The following is a 23,160-nucleotide window of genomic DNA, read 5'->3' as shown; positions in this document are numbered from 1 at the left end:
CTTGATATAACCCTTCAAATTATATCATCATTGACTTTGATACTTAGTGACTTCAATGCAGAGTTGGAAATAGACCAAGATAGTGAGAAATAGTTTGGAAAACTTGGATCAGGAATAAGGAATGAGAGAGGTTAAAAACTTGTGGGCTTCACAGAAGTCTTGTACCTATCTGCATGAATACTTTGTTCAAGAACAGAATTGTCAGGGGCTGGAAAACACAAGGACCAAGTAGCATCTTAAAAATGATACTGATTATATCATAATAGATAGAAAATGACTTTTTACTGATGTGGGAGTTGTTCTTGAATCAGCTATCTGCTTAAGGTGACTTGTGAGGGCAAAGAGGAATGCTACAAGAGAGAATAAAATAAAATAGAAGAACAACGTGTGGTCAGCTGAGACAACCCACTCTTGACCTATCCTCACAAGGTATCAGTCATGCCAGGCACATAATGGTTGGAAGAAAGGGCAGTGGATATAGACTATATAATCATTTCATGTCCAATTTTAATTGTCAGTCAGTTGCTGGGGGCCCAGAGAACCTCAAAGTGCCTTGGTCAGCAAACACTTGATTTACCTAGAGAGAGATGGCGGCCAAAGGCAAGTCAACTGGTTGGTGAAGTCTTATTGAGCAGGGCGACCAACTTGAGTTCCAGACACATGCTTATAGAAGAAATAGGAGAGGTATTGAAGAGAACAAAGAGAAAAGAAGCAGCTGAATAAGACCCAATGTACCTAGAAGAGATCTGTGCTGGGGGATCACATAGTTATGTGAGTGGTCATGGACTGATTCATGAGGAACCTTAAAGGGAGGAACACATCAAAGGCATGGACTCTTGGACGTTCTTAATTCTGAGAAAAGGTGACTGAGAGAACATCAACACATCAGCCTCAATGCCTTCTTTCCCATTTGTCTGAAATTTTTATGAGATTCACCTGAACATACATTGAAAGCATCCTCAATGAGGAGGTTAGTAGGAGAGGGGCAGGCTTTTAGAAGCAATGTCCCACAGTAGACCACTTCTTTACCATTGCCTTTTTGACTAAATATAAGATACTACTGTGTTGTTTGTTGTGAAAAAATATTTGACTCCATAGAGCATAACGCTACCTTCAGGGCTCTTTTCCAACAAGGCATGTCCATGGATTTATCAAAAGAATTCAAGATTCTTCGAAAGATATAGCAGCAGAGCTAGCAACTTGTTGGATGGCCCTCTTCCTCATAAATGTAAGGGAAGTGTATGCTTACCAAAGTTGTTCACCATTGGGATGGAGGAGATCGGTTTGGTCTGAGCTGAAGAGGATTCCCTTTGAATAGTAAAGGCCTGTACATGGGCCTGTTTGTGGATGACATTGTGCTGGTTTCCTCAAGCTCTGGAATGCTGCAAAGCCTCCTGCTAGAGATAGGCAACCACTCAAAAGAGTTGGGTTTTGCCATTTGTATACAAAAAACCAAGTCAATGTAGAATGTCTGTTTCTTTTGGAGCTAAAGAGTCACTAAGTTGTATGTGCTTTTTGACCCGATGATATCACTGCTAGGCCTATACCTCAGTGACGTCAAAGAAAAAGGAAAAGGACCATATGCACATAAATGTTTACAGCAGCTATTTCTGTAATGTCAAAGAACTGGAAACTGAGGTGATGCCCATCAATTGGGAAATGGCTGAACAAATTATAGAATATGAATGTAATGATATTGTGTCATAAGAAATGACGAAAGGGATGGTTTCAGAGACGCTTGGGAAAATTTGTATGAACTGATGCAGAATGAAATGAACAGAACTAGGAGAGCAGTTCACACAGCACTAACAAAATTGTGAAGACAAACAATTTTGAAAGACTTAAGAACTCTCATCAGTGTGTTGAGCAGTCATTATTCTAGAGGACTAATGATGCAGAATGGTACCTTCCTCCTGACAGAGAGGTGATAGACTTAAATATGCAGAATGAGACACACATTGTTGGCCATAGTGAAGATGACAATTTGTTTTGCTTCACTCTGCATATTTGTTATGAGGTTTTTATTCTGTTTTTCCCTTGGGTGAAAGGAGGAGGGAGAAAAAATAATTAGAAAAATAAAAAGGAAAAAAAGAATTTTTATTGCTTAGTTATGACATGACCTGTTGAGCTTGTCCATCAGTGTATCATTGTGTGTGTGTGTGTGTGTGTGTGTGTGTGTGTGTGTGTGTGTGTGTGTGTAATGTATATATACATATTATAACATGTATATCTATCTATCTATCTTTCTCTCTATCTGGGATAGATAATACAAATAGACAATAGGACAGTGGGTTGGATTGACTTCTCCCAATATCCCAGGGTTGTATGGCTAAAATTTACTAGAATTATGGTCTCTAAGGGATTTTAAAAATGAAAGTCACACAGAGGGCAGTGTAGGGGGAGCATAGTAAGGGTAAGCCGGCTGTGACATACAACAAATCAGGAACTTTGAAGAACTGAAGATAATGATGTCATCAGGGAAGTGTCTATTTGAAAAAGAAGATATGTTGGTCATATGGAGAAAAGGAGGGATCACAGGTGGGCATTCCATGTACTCTGCTGGTATGCTTTGTATGTCCAGAGAAAGTAAAGACGTCCTTTAGCTTATTGGGTGGCTCCCTTTTGGTGAAGTTAAGGGAGGGCATGGACCAGAGTCACCCAATTTGAGCATGCACAAGCGAGTTGCATTCTTCATTGTTGGAGGGAACGTTGAAATGGATGATCATGGATCCATTTTGAGTATTTGAGGGTGGAACCATTGTAGGACTAACAGGAGTACATATGAGCCATTATTTTACTATAATTTTTCAGTATTAAAATAGTGCAGCAAATTAAATAGCTGTATTAGTGCAATGCTATTGAGATGCTAATGTAATTCTGCCCTTATTCACAAAGCAGATTATTTGTATTTTTTTCTTGATAGCCTATATCCTCTTTTTGTATCTTGGCTGTATGCTTTTGACTGTAGAAGTCATTAAAAATACATTATAAATAATTGATAATACTAATAAAAATGAAATCCTCAGCAATAATTCTATATGAATATTAAAAGAAAATGTTCCTAGTCATTTTATCAGCTACTTCTGTTGTCCACTTCAGTACTTATTTGGTGTCTTATGGTTTTAATGATTATATTCCAACTTGGCTATAGTGGGTTATATGTTACGGGACGTACTTTTGTCTAATTATCATGACTGTACTATCCGTTACCATAATCCTCCTTCCCCATCTTTCTTCGGAGTTGACCTACACACTTCAGCTCCTGTATTTTTATATGAGCTCCTAATTACTGAAATTCTGGCTCGGGAACTGCCTGCCAAATTGATCGACAGATTCTAGTTTTATTCATGTCAGGGGTTGCATTGAGCTCCCTTAGCGTGGTAGCTCCTCTGCCTGCATTCCTGAGACAGCTTTTGGAAATGGTTCCTCTTAATGACTTTGAAGACGTTTTGGGGCCTTGGGCCTTGGTTTATTTGTAATTTACTTGGCGCCTTAAGGGGCAGCTCAAAGGTACAATGGCTAGAGCACCAGGCCTGGAGTCGGGAAGACTCATCTTCCTGAGTTCAAATCTGGCCTCAGACACTTACTAGCTGTGTGACCCTGGGCAAGTCACTGAACCCTGTGTGCCTCCATTTCCTCAGACGCCTAAAATGAGCTGGAGAAGGAAACGGCCAACCGCTCCATTCCTCTTCCAAGATGTCCCCAAATGGGGTCACAAGAGTCAGATACGACTGAAACAGCTGAGCAGCAACTGCTCCTTGAGAGTGGGCGGACAGCTCCCCGTTTCTCTGCTTAGTGTGCTCCCAGAGCGTTAGAGGACGCCTTTTCTGTTTCCACCCAGCATTAGGTGTTTGGGGACGGTTTTAGATGTCATGGCAGAGCCTGCCCTTCATTCTCTGTGGGACATGAGCTCACAGCTTAGCCCTTAGCTTCTTTGCAGCGTAGACAGCGTGGACTGTCTGCCTGGCAGACACCGGAGCCTCTCGTTCCTGGGTCTTTAACAAGCTCTGGCCTGACTCTTGGCCAATACTGCTGTCCACGCTGCTGTCGTGAATCAGGCTCGGATTCTGCAAGCAATCAGAGGGAGGCTCGGCTGGGCCAGGACGGACTTGGGCGTCTGCAATTCTGTCTGCAATTTGTTTAATACTTCTTGAAGTCACATTTGCAAATCATTTAACACTCCTTCCTCAGAAAATAGTGATGCCTTCTTGGGTTACCTTTTTTTTTTTCCCGCTAGGGTTCTAGGAACTTAAATTTGTTAGAATAAATTTGGGAAAAGAGAATGATAATAATAATAGTAATATCCTAGTAGTCTACACACAGTGTCCTCAAAGTCTTAGTTCAATTTAAAGCTTTAATTACTTAAAACTATACGAGGACATTTGGGATACCTTGTATATGGTTTTATAGTTTATAAAGTGCTTTGCATACCCTATCTCATTGGATTCTTAGAGTCACCTGATGAGGTAGTGCATAATATTATCATGTTCACTTTACAGTTATGTGACCCAAGTCTCCATTTTCTGATTCTGAACCTTCATACAAATGGCACCGTATATCTAGAATTCCCTTCCTTCTTAGCTCTTCCTCTTTGAAACCGTTTTGTTGTTCAGTTATTTTAGTCATGTCTGACTCTTTGTGATCCCATTTGGGGTTTTCTTGGCAAAGATCCTGGAGCAGTTTGCCATTTCATTCTCCAGCTCATTTTACAGGTGGAAAACTAAGGCAACCAGAGTGAAATGGCTTGCCTAAGGTCACACAGCTAGTAGGTGTCTGAGGCTGGATTTGAACTCAAGAAGATGAGTTTTCTCGACTCCAGGCCTGGTACTCTATTTACTGCACCACCTTCTGGGCATTACATTGCATATATTTTGTGTCTAATTACTTGGACATATTATAACCTTCTAGTAGAGTGTAAGCTTCTTGAGGGCGGGAAGTATTTTGTTTTTTTTATCACCAGCTCCTATCACTGTGCCTAGTATGTAGTAAGTGCTTATTAAATGAGGAAACTGAGGTTCAGAGAAATCAAGTCACAGAGGCCAGCCAGTCCAAACTAGGCTTGAGTAAGAATGTACTCTATGGTAAATCTAGCTTTCACTTAAAGACCTTGAAGGAGGGAAAACCCACTACCTCCTGGGGCATTCCATCCATTTTTGGATAACTCTGAATATTAGGAAGACCCGTTAGGAAATGAGGCAGCCTAGTGGAGTGGGCTTGTAGGCAGGAAGGGGCTTAAGAGAAGGGAACAGCAGTTATTAATGTCTGCTGTGTGCCAGGCATAGTGCTAGTTGCTTTACAAATATTACCTTGTTTGACTTGCATTCATAGCCTTCCTTGGATACTTACTAGTTATATGATGCTGGGTGAGTCACCTAACCACGATGTGCCTCAGTTTCTTCATTTGTAAAAGGAGAGAGTTGGTCTTGATGGCTTCCAAGGTCACTTCTTGATGTAAATCTGTGATCCTGTTAGTTGACCAAGGTCAAACTGCTCATTGAGCTGAAATTCACACTCAGGTTGTCTTGGTTGAGACCTCTTTCTGACACATCATATCGACTCCCCATTGGTGATGGAGTCCCCATGATGAAATCCAGCAAGCCCTTGGTGAGAATGCAGGCGACCACAGACTTGCAGCTTTTACAATTTTTGATAATGTATGGGAGCTAAATTTACTGACCCAATTTTGTTGTTGGACATTAAACAGATGGCAAAGCGTTAGCGTTTGGAGCCCGCCATGGGGGTGACCCAGGAAACACGTGTGATGGCACCATCCTGCCATGTGCAGTTGGGAGTCTGATCTTAGAAACGGTGCTTGCTGTCTCCCAGATAGACCTGGTGGAGGAGGGACAGAGTGGATCAATCTTGTTATGGCCACCAAAGTGCAGGTCTGACAGGGCTTCGTACTGGAGGAGTGAGACAAGGAGGAATTTCCCTTGATGTCGCTTAAGTTCCTGTTCATGACAGAGAAACTTTTTTGCTTTCATGTTCAGCCAGGGAGGAGGCCTGAGTTTGCCTTGCTGGGGGCTCATGTCATCTGGATGTTTCTGGGTTCTATTCACCCTGAAAGTGAATACATTGTCTTTTTGAGATCAAACACTGTAGACTGTTATAGAGCCAAAAATTAAAACAGATGACCACCAGAGGTCACTGATCACCCCATTTTCCTTCCTGCAGGGTGACCCTCATATATTGGGAAGGCCCCCAGTATGGGAGTCAGAGGAACCAGCTCTCTTGCTCACTGGCGAGTGGCCAATCTTTTGCCTCTGTCACTGGCTTCATTTCTAGGAGGAATGATAAGACTAAATCCATCTGCCTCACTGTGTTGTTCTGAGGAAGGCATTTGTAAACTGGAAAAGAGTCCCTAAAAGGGCGAGGCTGTTGTTGATACTCATGGAAACAATTTCCTGCTCTTCCCCACCCCAAATTAGAGAATGTGGATTTTTACGCTTTCTTGGACAGTCTCAGGGTCTTGGGCTCTCCCTGTTGATTTTCCTTGGCATTGGTGTCTCGTATAGGTTGGAGGATGACTTGGAGAAATATTTTTTGGGCTGCGCATTTTTGGGGTTTTGATAAGGGTGGAGCTGTGGCTCTACAAAGTGGTGGTGTTCAGTCTTTAACGTATACCATGTCTCCTGCAAGTTCAGAAAACCAGCTTCTGAGGCCCAAGACCCTTCCTTTGCCTGCAGTGGCTGAGAGGCAGGAGAGATTGTTTGTGGGTCCTCTGGGTAGGAAGCAGGGGAGTGAGCAGGGGAGAGTGGGGCCAGCTCAGGACCACAGAGGGCATCCGTGCCAGCAGGAGGGGGGCCTGACGGCCTCTGCAGGAGGAAGACCCAAGCTTCTTGGAAGCAGATAGCTTATGTTCCACAGTTTGGCTTTCTTGTCCTTGATGGATTTCCTGTCCTTGAGCTTCCTCATCAGCAGCCAGCTCCCCTGAACATCTCAGCCTCTTGGCCCATGGGGTCCCCAGTCACCTGAATGACTGACCGGGCCTGACCTTTGGATTAACCTCTGCTTTCCTCTTGTCTCAGCCCCTTTGCTCCAGGCAGGATAAAACTCAGGCATCTTCCTCATCAAACTCAGGAGTAACACCACCAGCACCACTAGTACCTAACATTCGTGTAGTGCTTGAAAGGTTTGTAAGGCCTTGGGATCTGTTCAGGACCTAACCCATTATGGTGTAGACAGAGCAGGCTGATTCCGCCTTCCTTGGTCTGCCGGAGGTGGCAGTGGCTTGTTGGGCATGGTGAACTTCCTGGTCCCGTTTAACCTTGTTCACCTCTGGGATAGAGGATGTCATTGTGAGGAGGCATATCAGCCTCCTCAGAGGCTGAGCTCCCTGAGTTCTGCAGTTCAGACCTGGCCTGTGTGGGGTGAGTTACACAGTCCTCCTGTTTGGGTGGTTATGTAAATATGCAGGGGGCCTCGGGCCGGCACCAGGGGCCATGCTGCAGGTTGTGGTGTTTGTCATCTCACAGTGTGCTCCGAGCTCGTGACATGGTTTCCCCCATACCTGCAGTGTAGCTGCTGAATGAGCTGTTATAACCTTAGGTTCTGTTATGAGAAAGATGGGCAATGTGGTGGAGTGGGAAGAGCCTGGGATTTAGAGTTGGAAGACCCAGCGCTGAATCCTGCTTCCTCCACTTTTACCCTGGTGGACCCTGGGCAAACCTCTTGGTGCCTGGGGCCACTCTCTAAGACTGTATGTTGCAGGTGGGCTACAGGGTGAAGGGAGTTTGCACACTGGAAACTCTTTACATAATGATGTCACGGATTTGGAACCCCGTACCCCTTAAACAGACAAAAACAGGAGCCCTCCTCCCCTTTATCCAGCTCTGACATCAGTCTGTAAGGGAGGAGGTGGGAGCCCACAGTTACTGGATGTCCCGTCAGGCTTGGCTGACTGCGTTCACTGTCAAGAGCGGTGCTTTTCTCCTCCCTGTTTTATTCTTGGCTCGTTGGATTTGGGGGAGGGGGAGGGCTATGCTGGGAGACAAAGGGGATGTAAACAGAGCACAAAGTATCAGTAAAGATTAAATATGTAGGAAAGAGCAGTAAACAGTAGCTGTGAGGATGCTCTCTGCTATACTGAGAAGGATGCTGGTGCCCAGAGAGGTTAAAGCCTTCTTCCCCATCCAAGGTCACACAGAGCATAGCAAGCATCTCTTGCTGTAGAACTTAAAACAGCAACCATAGCCTGCCTTGGGCTTGCATGGGACCTTCAAATTTGACTCATCTAACCTCTGACCTGTTTGATTCCTTTGCCGACATCTCTGGCAGATGGCCACAGATGTGGGCAGGGATGTTCTGCTCAGTGGCATACAGGGTGGCTCATGGCTGACAGAGCTCTCCTTTCCTTGGCAGGTTATCAATTGATTGGGAGTCACTCCGGAGTGAAGCTGTGCCGCTGGACCAAGGTATTTACCGCATGGTTAAAGTCTTGTCAAAATCTGTTCTGTAGCGTGTATGTATTCACACACACACACACACACACACACACACACACGCACACACACACAGACATGCACACTCACACACGCCTGCCCGCCTGCCCTCATACACGGTCCCAGAAGTCTTGGTGGCTTTAATGCTTTAACATGACACTAAGACTTTTGGGATGCCTTGTTTATATATGTAAGTGTATGTAATATATAAAATATATTTTATGTAACTACATATTTAAGCTAAAAATGAAATAGATACATTTTATGTGAAATGTAAATCTAAAATACATTTGCATAAAATACAAATATAAAATATATTTTATATAGAACATAGATAATTTATATAACACACACACACGTGTATACACACTCACCGAAGATTTACTTTGTAGTAAAATGTCACATGCCTGAATCGCTGTGGCTTTGCTGGTGCACAGTGATGCTGCCTTCAGGAGTCAGGTGCGGGCATTTGGAGCAGGATGGAGTTTTGATGTGACTTTGGACCAAGGTTGCTGCTGATCCTTGCCATCCAAGACAAAAACTCCTCTGTGGTCAGCTTTCCCTTTTTTTTCTTTATTTTTTTCCTTTTGCTTTTTGGTGAGGCAGTTAGGGTTAAGTGACTTGCCCAGGGTCACACAGCTCATAGGTGTCAAGTGTCTGAGGCCGGATTTGAGCTCAGCTCCTCCTGACTCCAAGGCCAGAGCTCTATTCACTGCACCACCTAGTTGCCTGTAGATTTTCCTTTTCCACGAACAGTTGAAAGTAGCCGAAGCCCCGGGCAGAAGCAGGAGCCTGGCACAGTTTGCCTTCGGCCCTCTTCTCAGTGTGTTCTGCTCCTCCCCCGGTTCTCTAGCCCTGTGTCCCCTTTTCTTGGGGGTGTGGCTGTTTTGCACAAAGCAGAAGCAGGTGTTGAGGTTCTTGGCCCAGCTCTGCTGAGTAGCTGCGTGACCTGGACTGTTTGGTTGACCTCTCTGATCTTAAGTTTCAGAGAACTTTCTAGAATTTCGGAGTTGGAAGAGACCACTGGCCAAGTAGTCCACCCTGCTGTGGATCCCTCCCGCCCCCTCCAAGGGCTCATTTAGCCTTTGCTTGGAGCCTCCCCGTGAGGCGGGGGCTGAGCTCACTCTGAGAGTGTCCTGCTTGTGGGGTGGTTCCCCTTCAGGAAGCCCAGCTCTGCTTTTTCATAACTTCTGCCCACGAGGCAAGCAGAACAAGCCTCATATCTTCCACGTTCTTGAAGAAGAGCAATCAGTCGATCCACAAGTGTTTATTAAGCACCTCCTGTGTGGGGGGCCCTGTGCTAAGCCCTGGGGATACCAGCAGAAAGAATGAAGCAGTCTCTTCTTGCATCAAGCTTATCTTGTGCTGGGGAAGACAACAAGAGCATAGACAAATAAGTGTAAAATAAAGGCAGAATAAACACAAAAGCATTACAACTAGAGCAGACCTTGCTTCTGCTCTTTGAAGTGTCTCATTTGGATGGTTTCAGCGCTGCGGCTCTGAAGCCCGGCCAGGGAGCCTCGCCTGTGGGGGCTTTCCCCCTCACGGGGCCACTGTGGCCGAGCCCTCGGCCCTGCCGGCCTGGCATCTTTGCTGAGTGCGCCGGCAGGAGCTGCGGCGCTGCCAGACTCGGGTGTAAAGAGGCTCTTGGCAGCTTCTCTTTGCCCTTGTCAAAGTCATTTGCTCTTCCTTGATGTGAATGCTGAGTTTCAAAGATTCTATTAAATCAACTCAATGATAACAAAACTAATAAAAACAATATTTAAGACCACCAAGAGCAGGTTAGACCCTGCATAGAGGCTATTAACCTGCCTGGAGGTGCATGAGGTCACCTCAGGTCCTGAGCCGGGGAGCAGGGATGCTGGTGCCAGGGAGAACAGCCATCAGCCCAGCTTCTGCCCGAAAGGCACGGAGGGGTGAGCAGAGGGAGATGGGGCCAATTTCTGAAGCCTCCCAAAGCGAGTACTTTGGTTGCCTCATTCATCTGTATGTGGGTGGGGAAGTGAGGAATATTGTAATACTCTGTGGTTTTATCATCTGAGCTATATTGAAAACCGTCTTTCAGTGACAATTTAGAAGTCAAGGGATCTGTAACTCTTAGTGAAATGCCAGGTGTCCAGAGCAGCGGTTAACAGGATACAGCATATCCCCCCATGACAGAAGGGGAGGCCTGCCCTGAGGCTGTCGGGCAGCAGAGAGTCACGGCTGGAACACGTGTCAAAGTCTGGCAGGTTGCGGCTAACGCACGTAAATCCACACGTGTTTAAACTGTCTTGAGATTTAATATTTGGTTCTCTAGATTAATAACTAAGTCTGAGCAGAAATATTTTTAGTTTAGAAATAAGACATCTCAAAGCAATAAAAACCAAACCAACAAACCTCCAAATGACTGTGAGTCCTGAGCAAGAGAGCATGTGGGGAATCCAATTACTTTAGACAAAAGACTAGTGTGTTGTGGTGGTTAAGACTACAGATTATTTTTATTTCAGCAAGGGGCAATCATGGATTGTGTGCTGTTGACATGAAAGCATAAATGTTTGTTTTGTTACACTCTTGGGTCAACTGAGAAGTCTGCTCTGGAATATTCTGGATAAGCAAGGTTAGCCTGCATTATTCACAGTTGCCTGTATTAATGTGGCTTCTTCAGTCAGATCATGGATGGATTGGAAAATCAAAACATCCCTTCTCTTCCCTTCTTTAAAGAGGTGGGTGGACCAAGGATGTGGAATGCTGCACCTACTGTCTGACACTGTTGAAGTGTTGGTGGGTTTTGTTGAACTCCCCCCCCCCCTTTTAGTCTGTGTTGCAAGAGATGGCTCCTTGGCTGGGGGGAAGAAGAGGGATCTTGGGAAGGAAATGGAAACACAAAAGATATTAAAAATGAAAATCAGAGGACCTTAGGCCCTTTGTTGCAGATCTCTTAGCATTAGTGAACCCCAGGGTCATTGCATTGGATTGAATAAACAGGGTCCCTTGGTGCTGTCTTCCTCCTCTCCTCTTGGGGAGAAAGACTTTTTTTTCAGATAATGGACGTCATAATTTCAAGCCCTTGAGTAGTGTATGCAAATTAACCTGCCTATGGTTCTGGTTTCTCACAGTCAATGCTTCGGGGCAGAGGAGGCTGCTACAAACACACTTTCTACGGCATCGAAAGCCATCGTTGCATGGAGACCACCCCAAGCCTGGCATGTGCCAACAAGTGTGTCTTCTGCTGGAGGTGAGGGTTCTCTGAGGATGAGTGCGGGAGTGACGTGGGGCAAGCTCGAGGCCCATTGTCCTAAAGACCGCCTTCTGCTTGTTACTGAAGTGCTTCAGCCTAAAGTCAGCGCATCCGGGAACCTGAAGATCAGGAGGGGGCTGTGTGTTTGGGACAAGCAGATTATAGTGCCTCACCCGATGCTTTCCCTGAGTGCAGGCCCTTACTGAGTGTTTGCTAAATCCAATCCTGGTAACCTGAGGAGGGAAAGAGCCCTGGGGGGGCTGGAGCACTTGACCCCTGAGCGGAGAGTGGGAGGAAGATGGAGCAGAGCTGAGGAGGGGACAGCATGCCAGGCCTGGGAGCGGCTAATGGGGGGGGGGGGATGGTGGGGGTGGAATCAAGGCCGGTTTGACAGGAAGGAGTGCAGTGTGGAATAATGATGGAGGCAGGTTGTGGAGGGCAGGAATGCTAGGCTCTGACCCAGAGCCATTGACGGGCATGGGAGGTTTTCAGAGCAGGGCAGCGACACGGAGATCATTTTGACAGGAAGAGACAAAAGGTGGGGAAGAGTAGGAGGCTGTTAAATAGTCCAGGTGAGAGGAAATGAGGGTACTGAGGGAGATGGGTGGGTGGAAGTCAGAGGGAGGCAGGTTCTAGCTCTGGATAAGGAAGAACTTTCTAATGACTTCGAGCTGCACAGAGAGGGAATAGGCTGCCTTACAAAATAGTGAGCTTCCCCTCACTGGAAAAGGGCACCCAGGGGCTGGAAGGCCCCTGGCAGGTGGAGGATTAGACCAGCTGAACTTTTGGGCCTCCTCCAATTCTGAGCTCCTGTGTTTGAAATGTGGCTCCATGTAAGCAGGGCAAAGTGACTTCCCCACGCTGTTTCTCAATGTCCCCATCTGTCAAATAGGGACACTAATACCTTCCTCATCTGCCTGATAGGGTTTTTTAAGACATAATTTACATGGCTGTCTTTTGTTTTAAACCGTCAGTTTTCCTTATCTTCCTCCATTCCCCGAAAGCTTTCCTGGTACCCAAGAAAGAAACACCCTTCAAATAAAACCACCTAATGCCAAAACTGCACCTGATGGTGTTGGACCCGCCTTGTTGTCTGTAGTCTCTCCCCTCTATCGGGAGGAAGAGCAGTTGGCCAGGATGCAGATCCCTCAATACAGTAATTGCGGTTGATGTTGTCTTTTACCATATCTTAGGCCTCACTGTTCTCTTAGCTCTGCTTTCTTCACGATGTCCCTTTATCCAGCTCCTCCCCCACTTCTTTGAATTGCTCACGTTAATTGTTTCTGATGATGCGGCCAGTGTGGTTAAGCCCTCCCCCAAATGGTGGGGACTCGTCTTGTTTGCTTTTTTTGGTGCTGCTTTGAATATTTTGTCTCTCTCTTGTCCCTCCTTGACTACCCATGCTGAGGAGTGGGATGGCTGGGCCAGAGGCTCTGAACACTCGAGTCACTTTGGTGGTGAAATCCCAGTTAGGGGCAGAAAGGTAGAGTGGAAGATGCTAGATTTGGAGCCAGAGGATTTGAGGTAGAATCTCATCTCTCCTACTTCTTCCCTTTGTGACCCGGGCAAGTCACTCGATATCTCTAGGCCTCATTCATCATTGGTCTAATGAAGTGGTTGGAATAGATGACCTCTTAGGCCCTTCCCATCCTGAAGTCTGTGATCCTGTGGTCATGATTCCCAGAATTGGTTAGACCAGTTCATAGCTTCACCAACAATGTATTAGCGTGCTCCTTCCCCACTTCCCCCTTCCCCCTTTCCCCCTTCCTTTTTCTTCTTTCCTTCACTCCTTCCTTCACTCAATTATGGCTCGATTTTTAAGGTTCCCTCTAAATCTAAATACTGTGATCTTAAGTTTCCAAAATTTTCCATTGTGAAATTGGAAAAGCATAACTACAGAAGGTATTTCAGAAGAATTTTAAAAAAACTTGTAGAAGCCCTCATAAAATTGAAATTGTATGTTTGGGGACCCCCTCCCCCAAGGAGCCTTCCCCTGCTGTGTGCAGTGGAGCTTTTCCTCCCCCCTGTTTAGGAAAGGACTTGCCCAGGCTTCTTCAGTTGCTGCTAGTCTCTCAGAGACAATCTCCCCGCTTCGGAAAAGAGCTCTCCGTGCTTTGGGGTCTCGAATGAGGAAATTCTCATGCTGAAAGGGTCCTTTTAGGTGTTACAAATTTGTTGGAAAAAATTATTCTAGAGCACGCTGCTTTTCAACTTGTTCCTGTTCTGTCTTGTGTGGGGTTGGATGTAAGCAATTCATGAAATTGGGAATTTGCAAATGAAAAGATTGCCTAAGCTCCTGAGGAGGCCCTTCTTCTTTTGTACCCAATAATCCTCTTTCTGCATTACTTGGGACTCTGCTAGCTCTAGTTCCTTTGTAATAATATTCATAAATTCTATTGCTTTAATTTTGGTAAATGCTAGAAAGCTGATTTCTCAATTTGCAACTGACTTCCTACAAAGCAAGTAATTTTTCTGATTGTCTGTAATATCACCATTCTAGTTTATTTATCATCGTGGTTAAAATGAAAATTGGCTTCACTAGAACATTTAATATTCCCTTTACCGATAGATCGTATTCAACACAATTAAAAGAATTAAGAAGCAAAAATATGTGCACAGGAATGGGACACTCTTTTGTTTAAGGTGGTTGGATGGAGTTAGCTGTGGGACCTTGTGGGCATTTGAATTATGTCCTGGTTAGGCCTGAATAGGAAATCACTAGGCATTTCTAGCCTAATGCTCATCGTTTTTCATTCTAAATTTGCTGGACAGGATGGGCAGTTTCTTCTTGAGGCCCCGACCTTGGGGAGCTGATGCTTTGCATTTCAAGATTAGAAATGAATTAACAGGCCTCTGTGGGGAAAACTTATGTCCTACACATACTACCTGTCTTGAGCCAGCCATGTTCCATCCTGCACTAAATTATGAGTACCAAATTCACTCACAGTAAAGAAAAAAAGGAAGCAAATAGCAAAAACTTCACAAATTCATTAACTTAAGGAGCTTGCAGGAAGACACGACTAAATGTAGCTTTCATCGACCGAGCCTGCTGGTAAAGAAATATTAATATATTAACTTTTAAAATTAGTTTACCATCTGTTCCATTTGAGGATATTATAGCAAACGTATCAGAAGAATCTTAGTAAAACATTGTTTAATAGCTTTCATAAACTTTTTCTTTTCTCCTGTTTAGAGAGATACTCTAAATTTATTTTTATTTTATTTTTAATTTTTTTGCTTTTTGGTGAGGTGGTCAGGGTTAAGTGACTTGCCCAGGGTCACACAGCTAGTAAGTGTTAAGTGTCTGAGGCTGAATTTGAACTCAGGTCCTCCTGACTCCAAGGCCGGAGGTCTATTCACTGCGCCACCTAGCTGCCCCCTCTAAATTTATCTTTAAAGTCTTCACAAAGTCCTCAGAGTTTTAGTGCCTAGAGCAGGGTGGAGAACCTGTGGCCTCGAGGCCACATGTGGCCCTCTGGGTCCTCAAGTGTGGCCCTTTGAATCCAAACTTACATGGATTGTCAAAGGGCCGCACTTGAGGACCTAGAGGGCCACATTCCCTACCTCTGGCCCAGAGCTTCCCTCAGTGTTTAGTCCCTTCTTGCCCTAGAACATTCCTCTGCCATGCTGGCCCCCCTTCTCCTGTTGAGTTCCTTCTGGGGGGCTCAGTTTTGGGGATGAGGCCAGCCTGGCCACTCTTTGAATGAGGCAGCTGTGCTTCTGGCTTTCTGGACTTTGCTATCAGACCCTTGTGTGGGTACCTTTTCTACACATTCCTATTCGTCAGCTCCTTTTTATATGTTGTCTCTCCTTTCAGAATATAAGCTCTTTGAGGGCAGGGCCTGTCTTTTCCTTTTGCTTTTATTTGTATTCCCAAGGCTTCGCACTGTACGTGGCACAGAGTAAATGCTTGATACTTCTTGCCTGCATTGCCTGCCTGCCTCAGCTTAGTTGGGGGCAAGGAGAGGGGAGGGAGGTAGGCTGGCCGTAAGTCTTAAATGCTTTTTTTAAATTAAAAAAATTTCATATTTAAAGACTAAAAGAGAAAATATTTCTATGTAGACAGTAGAACGTTAAAAAAAAAGATGCTTCCATGTGAATTTGTGAATGTCTCTTTCATGTGGTTTGCTTTTGGCTCTTGGTTTTTGAAAGCCATGCCAGGGGAGTTCAAGCTCTGGGAGGACTCCCCACGCCGGGAGGGCTTGGACAGTTTGCTATCCTAGGAACAGCTTGGCAATTAAAATTTTTGGGAAATGGTAGTGTTGACTCTGTGTCAGTATCAGTGTTTTATCCAGTGTTAGTTTTTCAGTGCTGACAGTTTGTTTCATCAGGCTGGTGTGGATTTTCACGCAGGTCTTCTTGACTCTGGGCCTGGTGCTGTATCCGCTGCATCACCTTAATAATTTCACAATATTTTACAAATTCACAAATCTACAATGTTTCACAAATTAATTTCAGAGGAGTAATAAGCACTAACTATGGGGAAAACAAGGACAGACCTCTGGTAGAAAATGGCACCTGCACTGAGCCGTCACAGACTCAGGGAGTTGGAAGTGACCTCCTCGGTTGTTCAGTTTAACTCCCAGGGAAGCACCACGAGGACACCCCTGAATTTGTTGTTGTCGTTGAGTCGTTTCAGCCGTGTCTGACTCTCCGTGACCCCATTTGGGGTTTTCTTGGCAAAGGTCCTGAAGCGGTTGGCCATTTCCTTCTCCAGCCCATTTGACAGATGAGGAAACTGAGGCACACAGGCTGAGGTGGCTTGCGCAGGGTCACACAGCTAGCCAGTGTCTGAGGCCGGATTGAACACCCTGACTCCAGGCCCAGTGCTCCGTTCTCTGCACCACCTGGAGGTCGTCTTGGAAGATGGCCTGTGATGACATGAGGTGATGTCTTGACTCCTGCATGAATTGGATTTCGGTGAGACAGAGCTGTGCAAAGTCATCAGTCTCACTCTCTCTTCCAGAGTCTAGTGGCAAGACAGAAGTCAAGATGACTGGCGATGGCCTGAGGTGCAGTAGTAACTACTGACCCCTACGCCAATGTTTTGGAATAAGCCACACGTCCTGTGAGGGCCTCCTTGTTAGAAGTTCCGAAGCCAGCTTGGCGGGCACTTGCCAGTGCGGAAAGTACAAAATGCCACTATGCATCGTGTTTTTGATTGTATTATAAAAACAGAAGTGTTTGCCTAGAGCAGAGAGCTCCCAGTGAGCTGCCCCTTGTGCATATGGAAACTCATACCAGATTACGTGAATCATGTAATGACAGAGGTAACTCTGATTGTACTTCGGTCATTAATTGGAAGTGATAAAATGGGGATGGTGCTTGCCTGAGGGGCTTACCATCCTCTTCGAGCACGTCTAGAGCAGAGTACAGATGGAAGAGAGATTTCTCGTGGAAGGCAAGACTTTCAAGATGCTCCCATTTCTAGAAGACATTTTGCTGATCCTGTCAAGCCCTGCAGCAGGGCTGCAGGCTCATTAATGAGATCCGGAGTCACTGGAAAGAGTTCAGCCTTACTGTCCACATGGGTACAACTTTGTGCCTGAAATAATGCCATTGGTCCTGCCAATGCTGTGCATCTGAGTGGAAGACCTACGGAGTTGGTCCATCATGACAGAGATCTTGGACAGACATTCCACACAGTCAGTGAGCCAGGCCCCGAATTGAAGAGGAGGAAGAAAGCAGGTATACTTGCCTTTCAGAATTGAAATGCCCAATGCTTTTAAAGATTGCAAGCTTTTCCTTGAAGCAAAAGTCCATGCTTTTAATATTATTCCCACCATGTTGTCTGCCTTTGAGTCATGAGGCCCCATAGACTTGGTGTACAGATAGCATCAAGGGCCCTGGAGAAGCTTATGGAGCAGATGTGGGTGGGTAGATGTACTTAAGCATTGGGTGGTAAAATATCACAGAAGTCATTTGAGAAATTCAGCAATAGAAAATGAGGTGGGGTATTTGTGCAACCTTAAGAAATATATAAGGGGCAGCTAGGTGGCTCAGTGGATAGAGCACTGGCCCTGGATTCAGGAGGACCTGAGTTCAAATCTGGCCTCAGACACATAACACTCACTAGCTGTGTGACCCTGGGCGAGTCACTTAACCCCATTGCCTAGACGCCCCCCTTCCCCAAAACAAAAGAAATATATAGGGTGATAGTGCTCAGGACGCTCTTGTGGATGATCTCCCCCACCCCTCCATTTGGAGAGACTTGGACAAGACGGGAAGATGTGGGAGTGGGTCACAGTCTTTACCGTTGGGGGTGGGGAGTCACCTTAGTGAGGTCACAGGTGCGTCAAAGTAACTCGCCCCTGTTTATGGGCTTTATTTTTTCAAATTAAATTTTCTTTCAGTACAAATCTGCCTTTTCTCCCTTCTACCTCTGCCTACCCTCAGGTGAAAAGGAAAAGCAACATCTCCCCCCGCCATTATGAACATGTAAAGTCAAGCAAAACACATTTCTGCCTCGGCCGTATCCAAAAAGATAGACGTCTCAGTCTGCATTGAGTCTATCATCTTTGTCAGGAGGCCAGCAGCATGTTCTGCTCTGACTCCTCTGAAGTCAGTGATGGTCATTGTGTTGATAAACATTCCTAAGTCTTTCAAAGTTGTCCTTACAGTGCTGTTGTTTTATAAGTTTATAAGTATATGTTGTGATGGTGGTCTTTCTCACTTCACTCTGTGTCAGTTTGTACATGTCTTCCCCGATTTCTCTGACGCCCTCCCCATCATCATGTCTTGCAATGCCATAGTAGTCTGTCACATCCACGTACCATAGTTTGTTTAGTAGATTGATGGATAACCATTCAGGTTCCAATTCTTTGCCACCACAAAAGTGACTACTACAATATTTTTGTGCATATGAGTCCTTTCCCTCATTCTTTGATCTCTTTAGGTGTATAGACCTAGTATTAGTATCACTATGCCAAGGGATATTCATAGTTTAGTAACTATTTGGGCATAGTGCCAAATTCCTTTTCAGAATATATAAACTAGTTCACAGTTCTACCAGTAGTGTATTAATGTACCTGTTTTTCCATAGCCCCACCAGCAATTGTCATTTTTTAAAAAATTGACTTTGCCAATCTAATGGATGTAAAGTGACCCATCAGAATTGTTTTAATGTGCATCTCTCTAATTATTAGTGATTTAGAACATTTTTCATATGCTGTTGATACCTTGAATTTTTTTCTCTGAAAACTGTTCACATCCTTTGACCATTTTTCAATTGGAGAATGGCTCCTATTTTTATACATTTGAATCAGTTCTCTGTATATCTTTGAAATTAGACTTTTGTCAGAGAAATTTATTGGAAAGATTTTTTTCCCTCCACCAAATGGGCTTTATATCAACTAATTTTAGAATTTGATGTTATAAGGGTCCTTCCTTCCTTCCTTCTCTTTCCTTCTTCCTTCTACCCTCCCTCTCTCCCTTCTTCCCTCTCTTCTTCCTTCCCTCCTTTCCTGCCTCTTTCTTCTCTTTTCCCCTCTCTTCTATTTCCTGCCTTCCCCTCCCCTTCCCTTACTTTTCCTTTGCTTAAGGAACTGAGGGAACAGTGGCTAGGAAAGGTAGTTATGGAGGAAATCACAAAGATGATGAGTAGAACACTCTTTGCAGAGACAGTGGTAGTTGTGATTTGATTACATTTCTCAGAGAAAGAAGTGGAAAACTGGGGGTGGGAGGGAAGTGGGAGGTACGTACGGTTGTACATCCCCTCCAGGACAGGGCAGAACATGGGGACACCAGACTTATCCTTTTGTGGTTTGCTTTGAAAGGTAGAGCATTAGCAGCATAGGGAGGGGCAAGATGGAAGACACTTGGGAGAGGGGAGAGGAGAGACGTGGACCATGTTTGGGTCAGTCCTTACAGTCTGCAGTGTTTGAGTATCGTTGGCTACAGTTGACTATCCCATTGCTGAAGGCTCTGTTTTTTTGTTGTTGATTACCGTGTGTTTTGGTTATACCAAGGTCTTCTTTCAGATGGGCTCGATTTCTTTCCTGGGTGACATGCAAGTTGACACCGTTACCTTAGCCTTAGCATTGGCCTCTGTTAGTCTTTCATTTAGGGTATATGTGTAGCTTTTTTTTTTTTAAACGCAATTGGCCAAGTAGAGATTGAGAAGTGATCCTGAAATTGGTTGGAGGTCGTGTAGAATTCAGCTGTCCTGACATTCTGGGTAGTTCACATTCAAGCAAAACCTGATTTAATGTTATATTCTGGCAGAAGAGCTAAAATCCAGTGAAGTAAAGGCTGGTGATCAGGTTGAAAGTATACCCGTGTGGAGACATCAGTCAGTCCAATGCGATTTAAATTGCTGGATGCTTTTCTGTACTTTTGAGTTAGCAGTTAAGCCAGTCAGAAGGAAGTATTCCCCAAATGAATCAGACAAAAGTTCTTGCCACAAAATTTGAGTGGTTTATTTTTCCAAAGGAAATAATACTGTGGCCAACAATTGGCTTGCTTGTCTCGAAGCAAGAGTGGGTGCTGCTGCTTCTTCAGGGAAAGCTAAACGCTCCCTTAGTTCTGAGAAGTCTTCTGCGGCCCATGTTGATAGTTTGGTTGAGAAAGAGGTCTCTCGGTGGTCCTTCATGCCCCTCAGGAAGAATATCACATTGTGGCATTGCTGTCCTGTGGGGGGGTCTGGACCTTTTGTTTCGCTCTGCTTTCTGATCTCTCATCGAAAAGGGGCATTTGATCTTCTCCTGCAGTTCTTTCACCAGCCCTGTTCGTGTTTCACCATCATCTTTTGGTGACGGGAGAGACATCTGTCGAGATGGTTTGCCAGTGGAGTCGGGGAGATTGTTAATTTTCAGTGCGTGGTTATGTATAGAAGACAAAACACGTCTCTGTCTCACTGTCTCTTTGTCTCTGTCTCTGTTTCTCCTTTCCCCTCATACAATAGTTAAAGTGAAGTCTGTGATAGATTTTTCTCTGGTGATGCCGTTTTCTCCTCTACTCGTATTGTCATTGATTTGAGTTGGAATTTATTTCAGAGATAAAAATAATGCCTTCCTTGGTTAAGTTTTGCCGTAAATTCATTTGACCTCCAAGTCTTACAGTCTGACCCCCCCGTTCTTTCACTTGATAAGGCTTGTGGCACTTAGTCAAGGCAGCCAAGTCCTGTGTCCTGTAATCTCACATCCCGATGGTCCCCCTGCAACATCTGCATTCTGTGGGGAATGGCCTGATTCATTTTTAAAGGCGTACTGTGCTGTTGGTAAGTAGAGGTTTATTTCTGATGGGAATATAGATGGGATCCAGTTGTAGAACACATTGATTTGTTAAGGGAGGCCTAGAGCAATCTCAGGAATCCCTATTACATCCAGCTGCTATTTTTCATCAGATTTTCATCCCTGTTTGTTCAGAGAAATGGGACATTTGAGTTCCCTGGACGTGTTTGGAATCTGCAAGTTCTTTCTTACAAAAAAAAAAAGTATGTTGTTAGTAATGTAAGTTAGAAGGAGGTAATGTGGTCGCAGCTCCCCCCAAATCCAGAAATCTTGAAAAAACTGTTCAAAATCACCTTTTACCTAGGTGATGTTAGTGAGGGGTTACAAAGTCAGTTGGAAAAGAAGCAGAAGAGTTAGGAAATGTGTCTTTGATAAATGGGAAATCAACTCCCACCACTGTGAAAATCAGCTTTCCTCTTCCTCTTAGCAATTAAACAAGTAATTTTTTTTGACAGGTGGAGTGATGACAGAAGTAGAATATTTTAAAAGGTGACAGCTGAGGGAACATGGAGGTCGATAGTGAACGAAAGTCCAAATTTGGTTTTTTCTCTGCCAGTTTTCCTCACTATACAGGCAAACTTTGGAAAGGTGTGTATGCTGAAAAGCAACATGACATGGTGGCTAGAGATCCCACTTAGCATCAGGAAGACCTGGGTTCGAATTTTCTCTAAGGTATTTACTGGTTCGGTGACCCTTGGTAAGTCACTTGATCTCTTTGGGCCTCAGTTTCCTTATCTGTTAAATGACTAGATTGGAGTCAGTGACCTCCAAGGGCTCTTACAGATCTCTGATGCAAACAGTCAGTCAGTCAACAAGCATTTATTAAGTACCTACCTTGAGCTGGGCACTGGAGGGAGAAAGAAAAAGTGAGTTTATGTTCTGATGGAGGAGGGAGGGCACTAGCAAGTGGAGAGATTAGGAATGGTTTCACTTGGAAGGTGGTGCTTTTAACTAAGCCCTGAAGGAAGCCCGTGATTCTACTCCTTTTCTCACCCTCTTCTCTTGACTCTGCAGTCTGGCCTCCAGCCTCATCGTCCAATGGAAGCTGCTCTTTCCAAAGTTATCAGTGATTTCTTAATTGCCAGTTCTAATGGCTTTGTCTCAGGCCTTGTCCTTCTTGGCCTGTCTGTAGCATTTGACATTGTCGGTTGCCCCCTTTTCCTCTCTGGGTTTTCTTTTCACTGCTCCCTCTTATTTCCCCTGTCTCTCTGATGGCGCCTCCTCGCTGTCCTTTCCTGGATCTTCATCTGCATCATGCCCACAAACTGTAGGTATTCTCCAAGGCTCAGTCCTAGTCCCTCTCTTCTTTTTGCTTTATGTTATCTCACTTGGTGAATCATTGGTTCCCGTGGGTTCATTTATCGACTTTTTTTTTTAGGCAATTGGGGTTAAGTGACTTGCCCAGGGTCACACAGCTAGGACGTGTCAAGTGTTTGGTCTGAGACTGGATTTGAACTCAGGTCCTCCTGACTTCAGGGCCAGTGCTTTATCCACTGCACCACCTAGCTGCCCCCATTTATCACCTTTCTGCAGATGATTCCCTGATCTATATATCCAGTCCAAATCTGCCTCAGAGCTCCATCACAGATGGCCTATTGGACATTTCCAACTGGGTATATTGTAGCCATCTTAAACTCAACATGTCTAAAACAAGTCATTATCTCTCCCTGCCCCCCCCCCCCAACCACCCTTCTTCAGAACTTGTAATTGCCCTGATCACTATCATCTTTCTAGTCATCTGATTCTCAACTTTGGTATTAAATCCCACATATCTAATTAGTTGCCACATTTTGTAATGTCTTTCTGTATAGCATATCTCACATACATTCCATTTCTTTCCACTTAGCCACCTCCTGGTTCAGTCCCTTAACACCTCTTTACTCGGACTGTTGGAATAGCCTCTTTTTTTCTTTTAAAAGATTACATTCTTCTTAATCAATGAAAATCTGTCTCCTTCCTCCCCATCCCCATTGACAAAGAAAGAAAAACAAAGCCTCTATTAAAAGATGTGAGGTTCATTTCTGTATTGGCCTTGTCTAAAAACCCCCAGGTCTCATTCTGTCACCTCTCTGGAGGAGTGTGTTGTGTGTTTCGTCACAAGTCCCCTAGAATTGGGGTAGGGCATTGCACTGATCAGAGTTCTTAAGTCTTTCAAAGTTGTTTGTCTTTACAATATTGTTGTTACTGTAGAAACTATTCTTTTGGTTCTGCTCACTTCACACTGCAGCTGTTCATACAAGTCCTCCCAGGTTCTCTGAAACACTTTCCC

At 44.7% G+C, this 23,160-nt stretch overlaps 1 protein-coding gene across 1 annotated transcript in view; it reads left to right on the top strand.

Annotated features, from left to right (window-relative positions):
- Positions 1 to 23,160, top strand: part of LOC110222093 (S-adenosyl-L-methionine-dependent tRNA 4-demethylwyosine synthase TYW1) — a 244,141-nt gene that overhangs the window by 62,511 nt on the left and 158,470 nt on the right. The window contains 2 exon segments of the mRNA XM_078154729.1: positions 8,362 to 8,414; positions 11,540 to 11,658. Coding sequence (XP_078010855.1) covers positions 8,362 to 8,414; positions 11,540 to 11,658 — 172 coding nt within the window.

Source organism: Phascolarctos cinereus, unplaced genomic scaffold (genome assembly GCF_003287225.1).
Source record: "Phascolarctos cinereus isolate Bilbo 61053 unplaced genomic scaffold, phaCin_HiC Scaffold_5;HRSCAF=322, whole genome shotgun sequence".
NCBI classification, from domain to species: Eukaryota; Metazoa; Chordata; class Mammalia; order Diprotodontia; family Phascolarctidae; genus Phascolarctos; species Phascolarctos cinereus.
This window is presented reverse-complemented; position numbering and strand designations above follow the sequence as displayed.